Source organism: Bombina bombina, chromosome 2 (genome assembly GCF_027579735.1).
Source record: "Bombina bombina isolate aBomBom1 chromosome 2, aBomBom1.pri, whole genome shotgun sequence".
Classification (NCBI taxonomy): Eukaryota; Metazoa; Chordata; class Amphibia; order Anura; family Bombinatoridae; genus Bombina; species Bombina bombina.
Genome location: NC_069500.1, coordinates 238,448,388 through 238,462,998, shown reverse-complemented (window position 1 = coordinate 238,462,998; position 14,611 = coordinate 238,448,388). Strand labels below are relative to the sequence as shown.

General features: G+C 35.3%; 1 protein-coding gene across 1 annotated transcript in view; it reads left to right on the top strand.

Moving 5' to 3' along the window:
* Positions 1–14,611, top strand: part of MCTP1 (multiple C2 and transmembrane domain containing 1) — a 1,142,062-nt gene that overhangs the window by 964,016 nt on the left and 163,435 nt on the right. The window contains exon 16 of the mRNA XM_053701494.1: positions 351–470. Coding sequence (XP_053557469.1) covers positions 351–470 — 120 coding nt within the window. The remainder of the gene's footprint in view (positions 1–350; positions 471–14,611) is intronic.

Sequence of the window (14,611 nt, the reverse complement as noted above, 5' to 3'; positions counted from 1 at the left end):
ACTTGAATATATATATCATCCAAAACTATGGAGAATGTTATAAATAGTGGCAAACATGATATTGATGCTGTTATTCATCTCACATGTATACTGAATACTTACATTAGTTTTCACACAGCTACCAGTGTCAATTGATTTATAAAGATCTAACCTAGTTTCAAGTAAAAAAAAAAAAAAATGAAGGTTTTTTTGTTGTACTATGTCCAGTGCTCTTTTAATGCACTACTTTTTTTTCTGACACTCTTTTCACATTATTGCCTAACACAATAGATTTACATTAGTTTGCAATGCACTTTAGTAATATCCTAAATACAGTTTTTAACCATTGATGTGTGTTTTTATTTCCCTAGGTATTTCTCCTTGTGGTTTGGAATTTTGAGATCTACATGATTCCACTTGCACTGTTACTGTTACTAGCATGGAACTACTTCTTAATCATATCTGGCAAGGATAACCGGTCTCAGGATACGGTGAGTCATTCTTATCTTCCTTCCCTATTTTCTAGAAGGACGTTTTCTATAGAATATTGCCTATGGAGCAGTGGAACTGTGTGTTTCATTATGAAAGACCTATGGTGCTACTTGGGATGAGAGTCTTTTGTGCTATTATTTTATGTGACTCACTGATTGGTCAGCAGCCAATAAAAAGGTGTGGTCATTTCACCAATTTATAGAAAATAAGTATATGTAGAGTTTAACGTTATAAAATAAGAAAACAAAACTCTTGCTTTCTCTGAATTTTAATTTTTACCGAACGGATAAATATTAAACTATATATGAGTACCCAGTGGGATTACTTTCCTGCCCCAGTTTTGATACACTTTGCAGTTTCTCCACAAACAGCTGATACTAACCATAGATGCATACAATAGGAAATACACAGTGCATACTATCAATAATATAGATGCCTCATTATTTATAGAGGATCACATAATATTTAGCACCAGACTTGTGCATTTTCTCAAGTCAATCCCCAGTTTAGACACATACTTTAATTAATTGCAGTAACATCATGATACAGCAGAGAAGTATTGCACAGTGCCAAAAATAGAGATATCTTAATATCTTAGCTGGCTGTTCAGTTTTCTAGCCACAGGCATAAACGAGATAACAGCCGCAGACAGTGCTTGCTATGATATGATTGCAGCAATGTTGGAGGTTTTATTAGATATGAGCATATGGCTGAACGTTACAGTAACTGCCCTCTAATGCACAGTAATCTACAAGAGAGTCCTTCCCACAGTAGGTTTTTGGATGATGTACAGCGTGCAGTACAATAGCTTTATGTACTGTAATGCAAACAGCACAGTTATATTTTGCAGTCTTTGTTTTGCTCACAAAAATAATAAAACCAATAAACATGTCCCAATATTTAATTTTTAGTTACTAGAAACTTAGATGTTGCTGTTGCAAGATTCAAATTTAAATCAGGATAGCACCAGATCTTCCTATTTTCTTTTATTGTAATGACAATGAAAGATTTATTTTAATGATGGTGGTCTCATTATGAGAGCTTGTAGCCTTTTGGCTGGTTGTATAGCAAATAGGTACCCACATACACAATTGTCCTGTCAGTTAAATTGAGGTCAGAGACAGCTTTTTGGCTATGATACATGTTCATCACACTCCTGTTTGACATATGCTACATCAACATTTACAAGAGAGGCAAGGGTACCTGTCTGCATTTTCTTAGGGAGCGTCAAGGTTTCATTGACATTAGTGTGACATTGCCAGTCCCTTACAGAATTGTTTCTCAACCACGGTCCTCAATTACCCCCAACATACCAGGTTTTCATTATAGCTGAACCAGTTCATAGGTGAAATAATCAGCTGATGGGTGAGAGCAGGTTAGTAACCATGGTTACTAATCAGCTGATAATTCACCTGTGCGCTGGTTCAGCTATAATGAAAACCTGGCCTGTTAGGGGTAATTGAGGACCACGGTTGAAATACACTGCCTCACAGCATGCATGCCTGCATATAAAACTGTAGTGCACACATACTTGAGTACAAGGTTGGCATACCCTAGTAGCTAAAAGCACCAGCTGCTAGTCACATTTTTATAGTGATTAAAAATGAAGGGCAAGATTACAAGTTAAGTGCAATTGATAGCGCAGGTCTCTTAAAGGGACATTCCGGACAAAATTTAAATGCACATAGATTAATTACATCTTTGAATAGAAACATATTTGCAATATACATGTATTAGCAAAAATACTTCTAGCAAAAGTTATCACTGTTTTAGTGTTCGCATTTTTCTCTGCACGTGCATGTGATGCATAACTAGATATTGTCACTACCCCCACATTTTAATTACTGCAGTTGCTCAGATCATCACTGGGGCTTGTATCATGTCAGCAATCTACATATTGAGTCATTACCAGATGGTACAAGCACCTTAGGTTCTCTGAGCAAGTGCTGTGTTTAAAATGCTGGTGCACGGTGCATATTTAAATACACTTTTGAAACTGCTATAGCTTTTATTAGAAGTATTTTTGCTAATACATGTATATTACAAAATTGCTTCTGTTCAATGCCGAAATGCACCCATGTGGTTTCCAATTTTGGCTGGAATATCCCTTTAAGTGAGGGATCCAACATGCAGAGGTTTGCATGCACTAGAATATGGCTTGAGCTATAAAAGATAACTTTGGGCTTTAATATGAGCAAACAATCTAAGTGCTGGGATTGCTGTTGATTGCACTTGAGCGATATTAATGCACAATATTGCTAATATTTTTGCACTTGTAATCTAGTGCAGGATCAATATTGACCTCAATATCAAGGTAAATAGTACACTTTCTATTACTGTCTTTCTGTTCTATGTACCTATAATGATAATGACTCCACTGAAAAAGAATAGTGACATTTTCTAGTATTTTTCACCTATTGTTTTTTATATTATATGCCTAGATTATATGCTTCTCTATGGTTCATTTTGAAGGTTTAAAGTTAGTGCATAATCTGGCACTAAAAGTTTTTCTATAATTTCCCTTATAACTTCTACAGCATTTTTATTTTTTATTAAAGGGACGTCAAACCCCCTCAAAACATTTTTTTTTCATGATTCAGAGCAAACGGTTAAAAAACAATATTTCAATTTACTTCTGTTATCAAATTTACTTTGTTCTCATGGTATTCTTTGTTGAGGAGCATACCTAGGTAGTTAGAGTGTACATGTCTGGAGAAATATATGGCTGCTTTTGAGCACTAAATGGCTGCAGTGTTTGAGCAATGCATAACATTGTTAAATGCATATTTGCATTCTGCTGTTTTATAGTACATGAGCACATTCATGAACCTACCTAGGTTATGCTTTTTAACAAAGGATACCAAGAGAATGAGGTAAGTTTGATAATAGAAGTACTTTGGAAAGTTTTATTATTTGTATATATATTATACAGTATATATACTGTATATATATATTTGTTTTTAATTTCCCCAAATATTTATGTTATTTTAGATTATAATCCATAAGACCCCTGTTGTGTCGGTATTAGACTTGATAAACTACTGGCAGCATTTGTGGCTAACCCATGGAATCTGTTCTGTGACTTTAATTGCAAGCAAGTTACATCTCTGTACACATAATGGTATCAACTGCAATAAAGGGAAAAAAATCTAACCACTGTGCAGCACCTCTAATATTAAGGCTCAAACACTGAATAATTTTCATAAATCAGAAGTGAAACATGAAAATGTCAACTTAATCAAGCATTTAAATTTTATTAATCAGGCCTAATTTTTATGAGTGCAAATAATCGCTGAAGCTGGACAAATTTGTTCTACACTGCATAAGAAACATAATTTTAATATTTAATGGGCTGGTGAATTTAAATGGAGAATTATCTTTATGAAACATGGTCTTTGGAATTCGCCATTAAATGAGAAATTAAGAAATCAACATAAATCTTACATAAAGGTTGCTTAACTAAGTGTTGGCACTATAAATATTACAAGTGTATTAGACGCTAATTTAGCCATCATACTGCAGACTACATAAAGTAGGAATAAATGCACAGCCATTCCAATTTCATCTTCTAGGATCTACAGCAAGACACAGCTCCAAAGTTAAAATGCAGAATTTATATTTAATGTGCTAAATAAACCGTCTTGATTGCCCAGCATTGCGTTTGATACTTATTTATTAAAGGGACACTCAAGTAAAAATAAACTTTTATGATTCAGATAGAGGAGCAGTTTTAAGACACTTTCTAATTACATTCCATTTTTGGGGAACAAGATCCTACTGGGCATGTGCACAAGCTCACAGGGTATACGTATACTAGTCTGCGATTGGCTGATGTCTGTCACATGATACAGGGGGCCGGAATATAGGAGAAAATATAAAAATAGTCAGAAAAAAATGTCTACTGCTTATTTAAAATTCAGAGTAAGTGCTATTGCATTGTCTTTTTATTATGTACTTGTCAACTGTGTAATTCTACTGCACTGAGTGGTCCTTTAAGGTCAAGTGGGTTGCTTAATTTCTATACAAGTAAAATATTTTAGCATTCATTGACAAATCAAGTGCTACAATTAATTCAACTACATCAGATGAGTATTTACAAAAAATGTATCTGTACATTGTTTTCCTGCTATCACAACTGTCCTCAGTTTTTAAAATGACATTAAAGTGCTTTAATGTATTGGTGCTCTTTATTATTGCAATGTTTTGCATATAACTATCTGTTAAACTTCTGCGGCTAGCTGAACATATCTGGTGAGTCAGACAACAGATACTGTATATGTGTGTAGTCATCAATTATGAGTGTGTTCCCAGTAGTGCATTACTGCTCCTGAGCCTATACAGGTATGCTTTTCAATTAAGGATCCCAAGGGAACAAAGTAAATTTGATGCTAAAAGTAAATTGCTAAAAGGAATTTGACTTTTGTGTTTTAAATTTTGAAATCCCTCAACACAGATACATAGGGCCAGATTAAAAATGGAGCGCTAAATATCGCTTTCATGAGAAGGATATTTGTGTTCCACTGTGTAATACCAGCGCACGCTTTCGCATTGCTGGGAAAAATTGCACTCACGAGAGTGTGCTTCCATAGGCTCCAATGGTAGCTTCGTTCTGATGCCTTCAGATACGGCATCAGAACCTCAGCGCAGCAAAAGGGTTAAGTAGCGCAGCGATGGCAGCACATTTAAATATATATTTATATGATTATATACATATATAGTTATGTGTTATTATGTGTATATAATTATATACATACAGTATATATTTACTGGGAACACACAGTTCCCATAGATCGCAATGTAAAGGCACTTTTCAACACCCCACTCCAGCAAACATTACCCCAAAATACTGCCTAGTGCAGTTATTCTGTTAAAAAATAAAGATGCTGCCATCTTTATTTTTTAATAAAATACACTACACTGTATTTTTGGGGACATTTGGGGCATATTTATAAAATTAACCAGAGATCTGTTGGGTTAGCGCACTTGAGACTAGCTAGACCTAACTACAGCCCTCCAGCTGCCCCCCCCCCCCCCACCAAAGTTTATCCTAACCACAATGATCCTATATCAATTAACCCTTACCACAACCCTTGAAACCAACATGCATAACCGTGTTCACCACAGCTAAATTAACCCTAACCAGATGCTAAAATGCATATACCCCCTAAAATGTATCAACCTTCTAAGGGGCCCCTTTCTTAAAATTCCACCAATGTTAATCACCCATCGCAAATCCGTTTGAAAAAAAAGTTTTAAAAATTTGATTTTTAACAAACATTTTAATTAAATTCTCTAAAATCACCTGTAAGTAAAACAACTTTACTTACCATTTGCGTCTTCTTTCTATTAAACATCCACTTAATCCACATGATCCCCAGCACAGTCCTCCTCCATAAACTATTTTATTATAAATGGAGGTAAGACATAGCAGGCTAAATTCAAAGTCCAGCCTGCCCATTATTCCAGTTGGTTGTATATTACATTATTCCAGATGGCCAGACCCTTCTTATATAATAAAGAGTATGTATTTCCCTATTTGAGCACAGGTGAGACAGTTATAATGAGCAAGCTAATGAACAGAGTTAGAAGGGAAAAACTTAAACTCTAACATGTTTGGGCTCCTTGAGGACTGGAATTGAGAAACAGCTGCCTTAGAACTATACTCAGCTGGCCAGTAATTACTGTACTTTTGTACAAAACCCAATAGAAATATGGGGCTAGATTACGAGTGGAGCGCTATTTAACTTTGCCAGACAGAGGCTATTTGCATGCGTAAGGTTGCACTTGTATTACAAGTTGAAAGTAAAAAAATATCACGAGCAAAAAAATTATCGTGACTATGTTAACTTCATCTCCCATAGAAGTCAATAGAGCATGAAAACTGCAAAAAAAAAAAAACCCTGATCACTAAACCCAACATGAAATACTAATATTTCACATTCCAATTTTCTTCACATAGCAGAATATGTTCTGTTTATTCTTAAAACCCTTTGAGTGCTAACGACGGCTCTGAACCGTCACAGAGTTTCCCACTCACTAGCACTCTCCCACCTTGAGGGAGATCTGGGGGCTCCCACCCGCTCCTACCCCGGCGATCATGCCTGTAGAGTGACAGGCATCGCCGGGGCTTCCTGTTTTGCGTGGTGATGTCACGCGCAATAACGTGATGACGTCACCGCGCAACTTTATTTATACTTAACAATGTTAAGTATAGGAGCAGGGGGCATGCTGCTTAGAAGCCTGTATCTCAGGCATCTTAGCAGCTAAAGACCCCCAAGACCCACCATTGGAAAGGTAATCGCCTAACCTTTCCATCAGTGTATGTCTTGGGGGTCTGAAAAAAAACGTTAAAAAAATTTTGTGCAAAAAAAACATTAAAAAATCTTAACACCCAGGTGGGAAAGTCGTTAGCACTCAAAGGGTTAAAGGGATAGTAAACTCAATTTTTCTTTCTTTCATGATTCAGATAGAGCATGCAATTTTAAGCAACTTTCTAATTTACTTCTTTTATCAATTATTCTTCGTTCTCTTGGTTTCTTTATTTGAAAAGCAGGACTGTAAGCTTAAAGGGACATTAAACACTAAATACGTGCTAGATAGAATGATGCATTCAAAGAAAAGATTAGTCCATGACTAACATGTAGATTTTATTTTTAAAGTTTCATTAGTTGTTTAAATAGTGAGAAAATAAGTGTAAAGTTTTAGTGTCTATAAAACAATGGGAGCTGCCATGTTGTAACTTGTGTTACCTTCTCTGCTGTGGCCAATTAGAGACAGTTATAAATAGGTCACTAGAGTATGCAGCCAATGGCTGTGTGGGATATAACAGTGTTCTGCAATTCCATTTCTAACAGGAACTGAAAAGCTCACAATTTCAGAATGGAATTACAGGCAAAGAGGACAAAATAAATAATGAAAGTATATTACAGAGTTGTTTAATATATACAATTTATCATTTTATATTACCATCTCAAAGTGTTTAATGTCCCTTTAAGAGCCAGCCCATTTTTGGTTTGGTACCTGGGTTGCACTTGTTAACATTTAGCCACCAATAACAAGCGCTAGCCACGGTGCTGAAACCAAAAATGAGCTGACTCCTTAGCTTTTATTCCTACTTTTCAAATAAAGATACCAAGGAGCCGGCTCATTTGTGGTTTCAGCACCCTGGCTAGCGCTTGTGATAGGTGGCTAAATGTAAACAAGTGCAACCCAGGTTCTTAACCAAAAATGGGCTGGCTCTTAAGCTTACAGTCCTGCTTTTCAAATAAAGATACCAAGAGAACAAAGAAAAATTGCTAATAGGAGTAAATTAGAAAGTTGCTTAAAATTGCATGCTCTATCTGAATCATGAAACATTTTTTGGGTTTACTATCCCTTTATATACATATTTCTATATATATATATCTGTATATACCTATACCTATATATCTCTATTCCTATAGATATAGAGGTAAAGATACATATTTTCATAAACAGTATTATAGAACAAAACAATATAAGGTAGCGCAAATAGTATGCAGGTTCAGATATTCAATGTTAAATGACTCAAAACAAAGACTGGTTGTTAAAATGTTATTTCAAAACATTTTTTGTGTTTGTTTAATAAAAATTATTTTCCATGTAAAATTGCTGTAAAGCATACATAAAAAACACACAAATATATTTGCAAATGATACCGGTATCTAAAATGTTAGTAATAAAAATGCTTCAAATCCATACATTCTTCCAAACATGCAGACAACTACAGAGCTCTGTGTAGATATCAATTGAATGACCAATATTCTCCAAAAATATGTAGCAGAAACTGGTTCGATATGTATTATTTCCGTGATGTTAGCAACAATGTCTCTTTAACATCTGTTTAAAAAGGCTACAATCAGGCTTTTTTGGCAAGAATACAAGGCTATTTAAAATAATGCAACAATCATATGTTGCTAGCAACAATGTCTCTTAAACAACAGATGGAATGAACAAGGTAAGGTGTTCCCAACAGAGGTTCTATTAAAAGGATAGTAAACCCAAATATTTTCTTTCATGATTCAGATAGAGCATGCAATTTTAAGCAACTTTCTAATTTACTCCTATTATCAAATTTTCTTTGTTCTTTTGATATCTTTATTTGAAAAAGCAGGAATGAAAGTTTGGGAGCCAGCCTATTTTTGGTTTAGTACCCTGGATAGGGCTTGCTGATTGGTGGCTACATTTAGCCATCCAATAAGCAAGAGCAACCCAGGTTCTTAACCTAAAATTGGCCGGCTCCAAAGCCTTTATTCCTGCTTTTTCAAATAAAGATACCAAGACAACAAAGACAAATTGATAATAGGAGTAAATTAGAAAGTTGCTTAAAATTGCATGCTCTATCTGAATTATGAAAGCAAATATTTGGGTTTAGTATCCCTTTAAAGCAGTATCTTATTAATGGTTTGTGTTTGATGATGAGTGTCTTAATTCTATTGACATTCGTCACTGTCCACGTGACCTGTTGGCAGCCAATCACAATGCTGCTATTCTCTCATTCTTTATACAGGATATCCCAAATGTTGATAAGAGTATTTGAGTGCTCAAAGTGTTCACATTCGAAATGTGAAAATTACCTCCAATGGGGTACTACAAATGTGGGGTACTTGGTCTGTTTCTTCCCTTTGTAGTCTCCCTCTGGGTTATTCTCAGTTGTAACACAGCAATGAAATTTTCTCAGCGGCTGTAAAGCCTTCTTACAACCGAAACGTGTGGATTGCTGAATCTGACCGCTGAGAAAATTTCATTGCTGTGTTACGGCTATTTACGGGGAAATAATACATCTCAAACCAGTTTCTGCTACATATTTTTGGAGAATATTTGTCATTCAATTGATATCTACACAGAGCTATGTGGTTGTATGCATGTTTGGAAGAATGTATGGACAATTTGTGTGTTAGGCAGACATTTATATTGGAGTTGAAGCATTTTTATTACTAACATTTTAGATACTGGTATCATTTGCAAATATATTTGTGTGTTTTTTATGTATGCTTTACAGCAATTTTATATGGAAAATAATTTTTATTAAACAAACACAAACATTTTAGAAATAACATTCTAACACTGAATACTTCCAACGCAAAAAGGGCTAAATTACAAGTGGAGCGCAAATTTATCGCACAGCCATAAACAGGCAAATTCACCCATTTACGGGCGCACAATAAATAACCAGCCATTACAATTAACACTCTGAAAATTAACCAGAGATCAGATCACTGGTTAATTTTAAAATTGTCTCCCAATTGCCCCAAATTGCCCCCAAAATGTAGCATCTTTAATTTTTCAAAACATAACTGCACAAAGCAGTTTTAAGGGGTTTAAGTGAGCGGGTGTTGGGTGTTAGAAAAAACCCTAGCAGTGCCTTTACTTTGTAGTCTATGGGGACTGTGTGTTCTCTGTAAATATATATGTATATGATTATGTTCATATATTCACATACATATATATTTACACTTTGCTGCCCATCGCTGCATGACTTGCCCACTTCACTGCACTAGGTTCTCTGCTGTGTCTCATGGCATGAGAACAAGGCTCCCATCGTGAGCGCAAAGCTTCCCTGCAATGTGAATGCAAGGTCGCGTGTGCATTGCGCTGAACCTGTTATACCAGCGCACATTTGCATGCCCCAGTATTACTGAGTAGAGCAGTAATCGCAATTTTGTGCTCCACTCCTAATCTGGCCCATAATGTGCTGCAATATACCCCTTATCGCTTGCGCGTAACAGTTAGTGCTCCACTCGGAACCTAGCCCATGGTAAAGGGCCTGTTTATAATATTCTGTTTCCTTTTGTTAACGAATTCTGCCACAAAGTAACTAATACCAATCATATCACACAGTGAAATAAAAAATCAAGTCATTTTGCAGCAGAGCAAACCAGTTTAATTTTAGCTCATTTTACAAAATTTCTGAAAGTGCCTGCAGATGTCAGAATTAATTTGTTTCAAATCTGCTGCTGAAATATGAAACATATAATTAATATGTTAATGAATATTCTATATACAACCATTTATCAAGTGCCAGATATTGAAGGGAGCATAATAATAGCACACATTTTACTTTAATTTATTTACTTGTAATATTGAGCATTCGCCTTGTGTCCATTGTTACCTATAAATGATATATTGATTTGAAAAGTTACCATGTCTACCTATGAACAGCATTTAAACATATTAAAAAACGTTTCCTGATAATTGAAATTATGCTTTGCATACTGCATTATTTATGCTAACTGGCTGATTATAGCACATCTCAAAGCTGTATTAAAGATTAGGACAAGATTCTAAAAGTCCAGATTACGGGGCCCATTTATCAAGCTGATGGAGCTTGAGAGCCTGTGTATCGAGTATGATCGGGTTGGTGCAATGCTGAATACGAAGAGAGTATTGCTCTCCGCATTCAGCGAGGTCTGTTGGACCTGATCCGCACTGTTGGATCAGGTCTGGCAGACCTTTGATAAATAGGCCCCTACAAGTGGAGTGATAATGTTTGCGTGCGAGCGATAGAGGTTATCTTGGGTGTTTGTGCTTGTTGGGTTTCCCGCTGGTATTACGAGTTAAAAGTAAACACAATCGCTTGAGCACAATCGCGATTTACGCTAGATTGATTACAAGGTCCTCAGAGCTCTGGTTCACTGTTTCGCAAAACAAAAAAGTTGCACAAAACACATCACAAATATATTACAAAGTACACTTACACTCATAATAAAACCATCTAATAAAAATTATTAAAATAAAATATTGCACGCAAAATGTCTAAAGGCTCAAAGATGGTGTGGCTCGGCGTGGTTTTGCCCCAGTGTGTAATTGCCAATCACCAGCTAGTTCCCAGTGTGTAATCGCCAATCACCAGCTAGCTCCCAGTGTGTAATCGCATACACACACTATAACCACACACATACATATTCAGAAAGTGGCTTGGGGACAGCATGCAAGTGAGAGGCGGTGTTGGCGCAAGCAAGAGGCGTAGCTTGGTCAGCGTGCGAATGAGAGGCATGGCTTGCCGAAAGCCAGAGGCGTGGCTTGGTGATGCAGGCGTTTGGCTGGACCGCAGCGACATTCTTTTGGCTTCCGACCACGGCGACGGATGCATTACAAACGCATTTATAGTATAAGATATGTGTATACAGTATAGGTATAAATATATATTGTACCAAAATACCATCAGATTGGAAAGTGAAATATTCATATTTTTATGTCGGGTTAGCGCACATGAGAAAATGCAATTGGGTTTCTGCACGAGTAGGGTGTTAGGATTTTTTTCCACTTCTTTTCTCCAACCCGACAAGCGGAAAAAGACAAACTTCTAGTGAAGTAAACGCTTGAGCGGGAGAGTTAATTAGTGCCCCACTTTTAATCTGGTCCAAAATCAGCAAATTAACACCCATTTCCCTAAAATGTAGAACTTTGACACACTTTCCAACACATTTATTATGATAGGGAAACGTAAACATTGTTTAAACCATTTGGCTAAATGCTGTAACTAACACTAACACTTCCATTTTTTGCTTTAAATCTAGCTGTGTGCTTGCAAGAGAGTGCCAGACTTTCTATGTGTTATGTTTATATTTTTGTTTTGTTTTGTTTTGTTCAAGAGAATGAAGCACATTAGATAATATAAGTAAATTAGAAAGTTGTTTAAAATTTGTTTAAAATTGTTTTAACATTTTTTCTAAACCATGAAAGAAGAAATTTGGGTTTCATGTCCCTTTAAGTGTCTGAGGGGTATGTGTCTAACTGACAATAGTCTAAAGGTTACCAAACCTTTCAAAAGGTATTATTTACTCTATAACATTCCATAAATTCCTTTTACATCATTAATAATAGTGTAGCTGTTGATCAAATCCGCTTTCATGTAATAAGTGCAGTTCAAGAGAAGTAATTTCTTGCTCAAATTAAAGTCGCATATTCTAGTAAAAATCAGTGAATTACTGAGCAGCAGGCAAAATGTATTCAGCACACAAATAATTGTAATTGTCTATGAGAATATCAAGACAGTTTCAGTAGTGGGTGCTAATGCTTTTCTTGTTACTGTGTCAGTTTTTCTACCTCAATATATATTCTCACAGTCATTTTTAAGGTCTGGTCGTCCTGATAGTTGCACTTGCTATGATCCAAGGTCACATTTTTTTCTGTTCTCCATTTAAATACTGAGGTATAATTATAAAATATAATGGTGCAATATTCAATAAACATTGCTAATAAAACAAGTAGGAACATTATTGTAGTTTTAAAGAATTTAACTTTAGATAAATGATAGAGGGCCAGACTACAAGTAGAGCATTATTTAACGCTCCAGCTTCAGTGTTAACTACACTAGAAGTAAGCATTTTGCGCGCGTCAGATTGCGCTCGTATTACAAGTTGAAAGTAAACTGTTTCACTCGCGCAGTAACCCGACATTCATAAAAAGCCGAAGTTAGAATATTGCGCGAGCAGTAACCTATTCCCCCATAGAAAACAATTGAGCAATGGAACACCCTACTCGCGCACAAACCCGATCGCATATTCTCAAGTGCGCTAACCCGACATGAAAATATGAATATTTCACATTGCAATATTCTTCACATAGAAGAATATGTTCTATTTATTCAAAAAACATAAATTCTAGATATATCTGATGGTATTTTGGTGCAGAACATTGGAATGTGAAATGTTTACAGTAAATACATAGTTAAAACCATTATTAAATATGAATATTGCATAAATATTTTTTTTCATGTTTTCATCTACTTAAAGGAACATGAAACCCAATTTTTTTATTTCATGATTTAGAAAAAGCATGCAATTTTAAACAACTTTAACATTTACTTCTATTATCTAATTTGCTTTATTTTCTTGATATCCTTTGTTGAAAAGCATATCTAGAAATGCTCAGTAGCTGCTGATTGGTGGCTGCAAATAGATGCTTTGTGTGATTGGCTCATCCATGTGCATTGCTATTTCTTCAACAAAGGACATCTTAAGAATAAAGCAAATTAGATAATAGAAGTAATTGAAATGTTGTTTAAAATTGTATTCTCTATCTGAATCATGAAAGAAATGTTTTGGGTTTAGTATCCCTTTAACAGCAAAGGGCAATGCACTTATATATATATAAATATATATATATATATATATATATATATATATATATACACACAGTATATATATATATATATATATATATATACAGTATATATATATATATATATAGATGTGTACGTAACATATGCACTTATGTGTATATATGTCTGTAAATACAAATGAAATACATACATACAAATGTACACACACACACATATATATATATGTATATATATATATATATATACAGTATATACACACAAACACACATACATATTTAGACATGTATATGTATGTATTTCGATGTTAAAGCCCTTTGTCTGCCTTTTTTTTTTCTAAAAAAGACCTCCTATCTTTGAACCCTTATAACATTTTTGTGAAAATTGTTTTTTTAATAATTTTTAATAGATAGTGTTATTATGAGTGTAACTGTACCTTGTAATGTATTTGTGATGTATTTTGTGACACATTTTTGTTTTACGAAACAGTTAACCAGAGCTCTGAGCCGTTCACAGTAACCTGACAAACGTTAACTGAAATTGCGCTCAAGCGATCGCGTTTCATTTCAACTTGTAATATGAGTGAAAAACCTGATGCGCACAAACCCCCGCTATAAACCCATTTTCACTTGCGTGTAGCTATTAGAGCTCCACTCGTAATCTAGCCCTTAATGTTTAAGGCACCTCGGCACAGCTGCAATGGCCCCACAGAAGTCTTTGGGATTCTCTATCCACCGCAGTACAATATGACACATATGCACATAGGCACTGTAAATCTAATGACACACAGACACATGTTATGGTTTGCTGATGCAGTCAGAAGGTTGAGCTTAATGGGCTCCAGATACAAGTACATATGCTCCGTGCATGTAGACTAGAAATGTTATGGTGGTTTGTAACATCTGCTGTGCAAGTGTGTAGATTTAACTGTTTAGTCACCAGAGGTAGCACCACGGCACATCTATCGCAGTAAAGTATTACTTTTTTTCTATAATATATTTGATTTAAATGAAAAAAAAAAAAAGGTTATAAAGTGATGATAAGAAAAAAGCGAAGTGG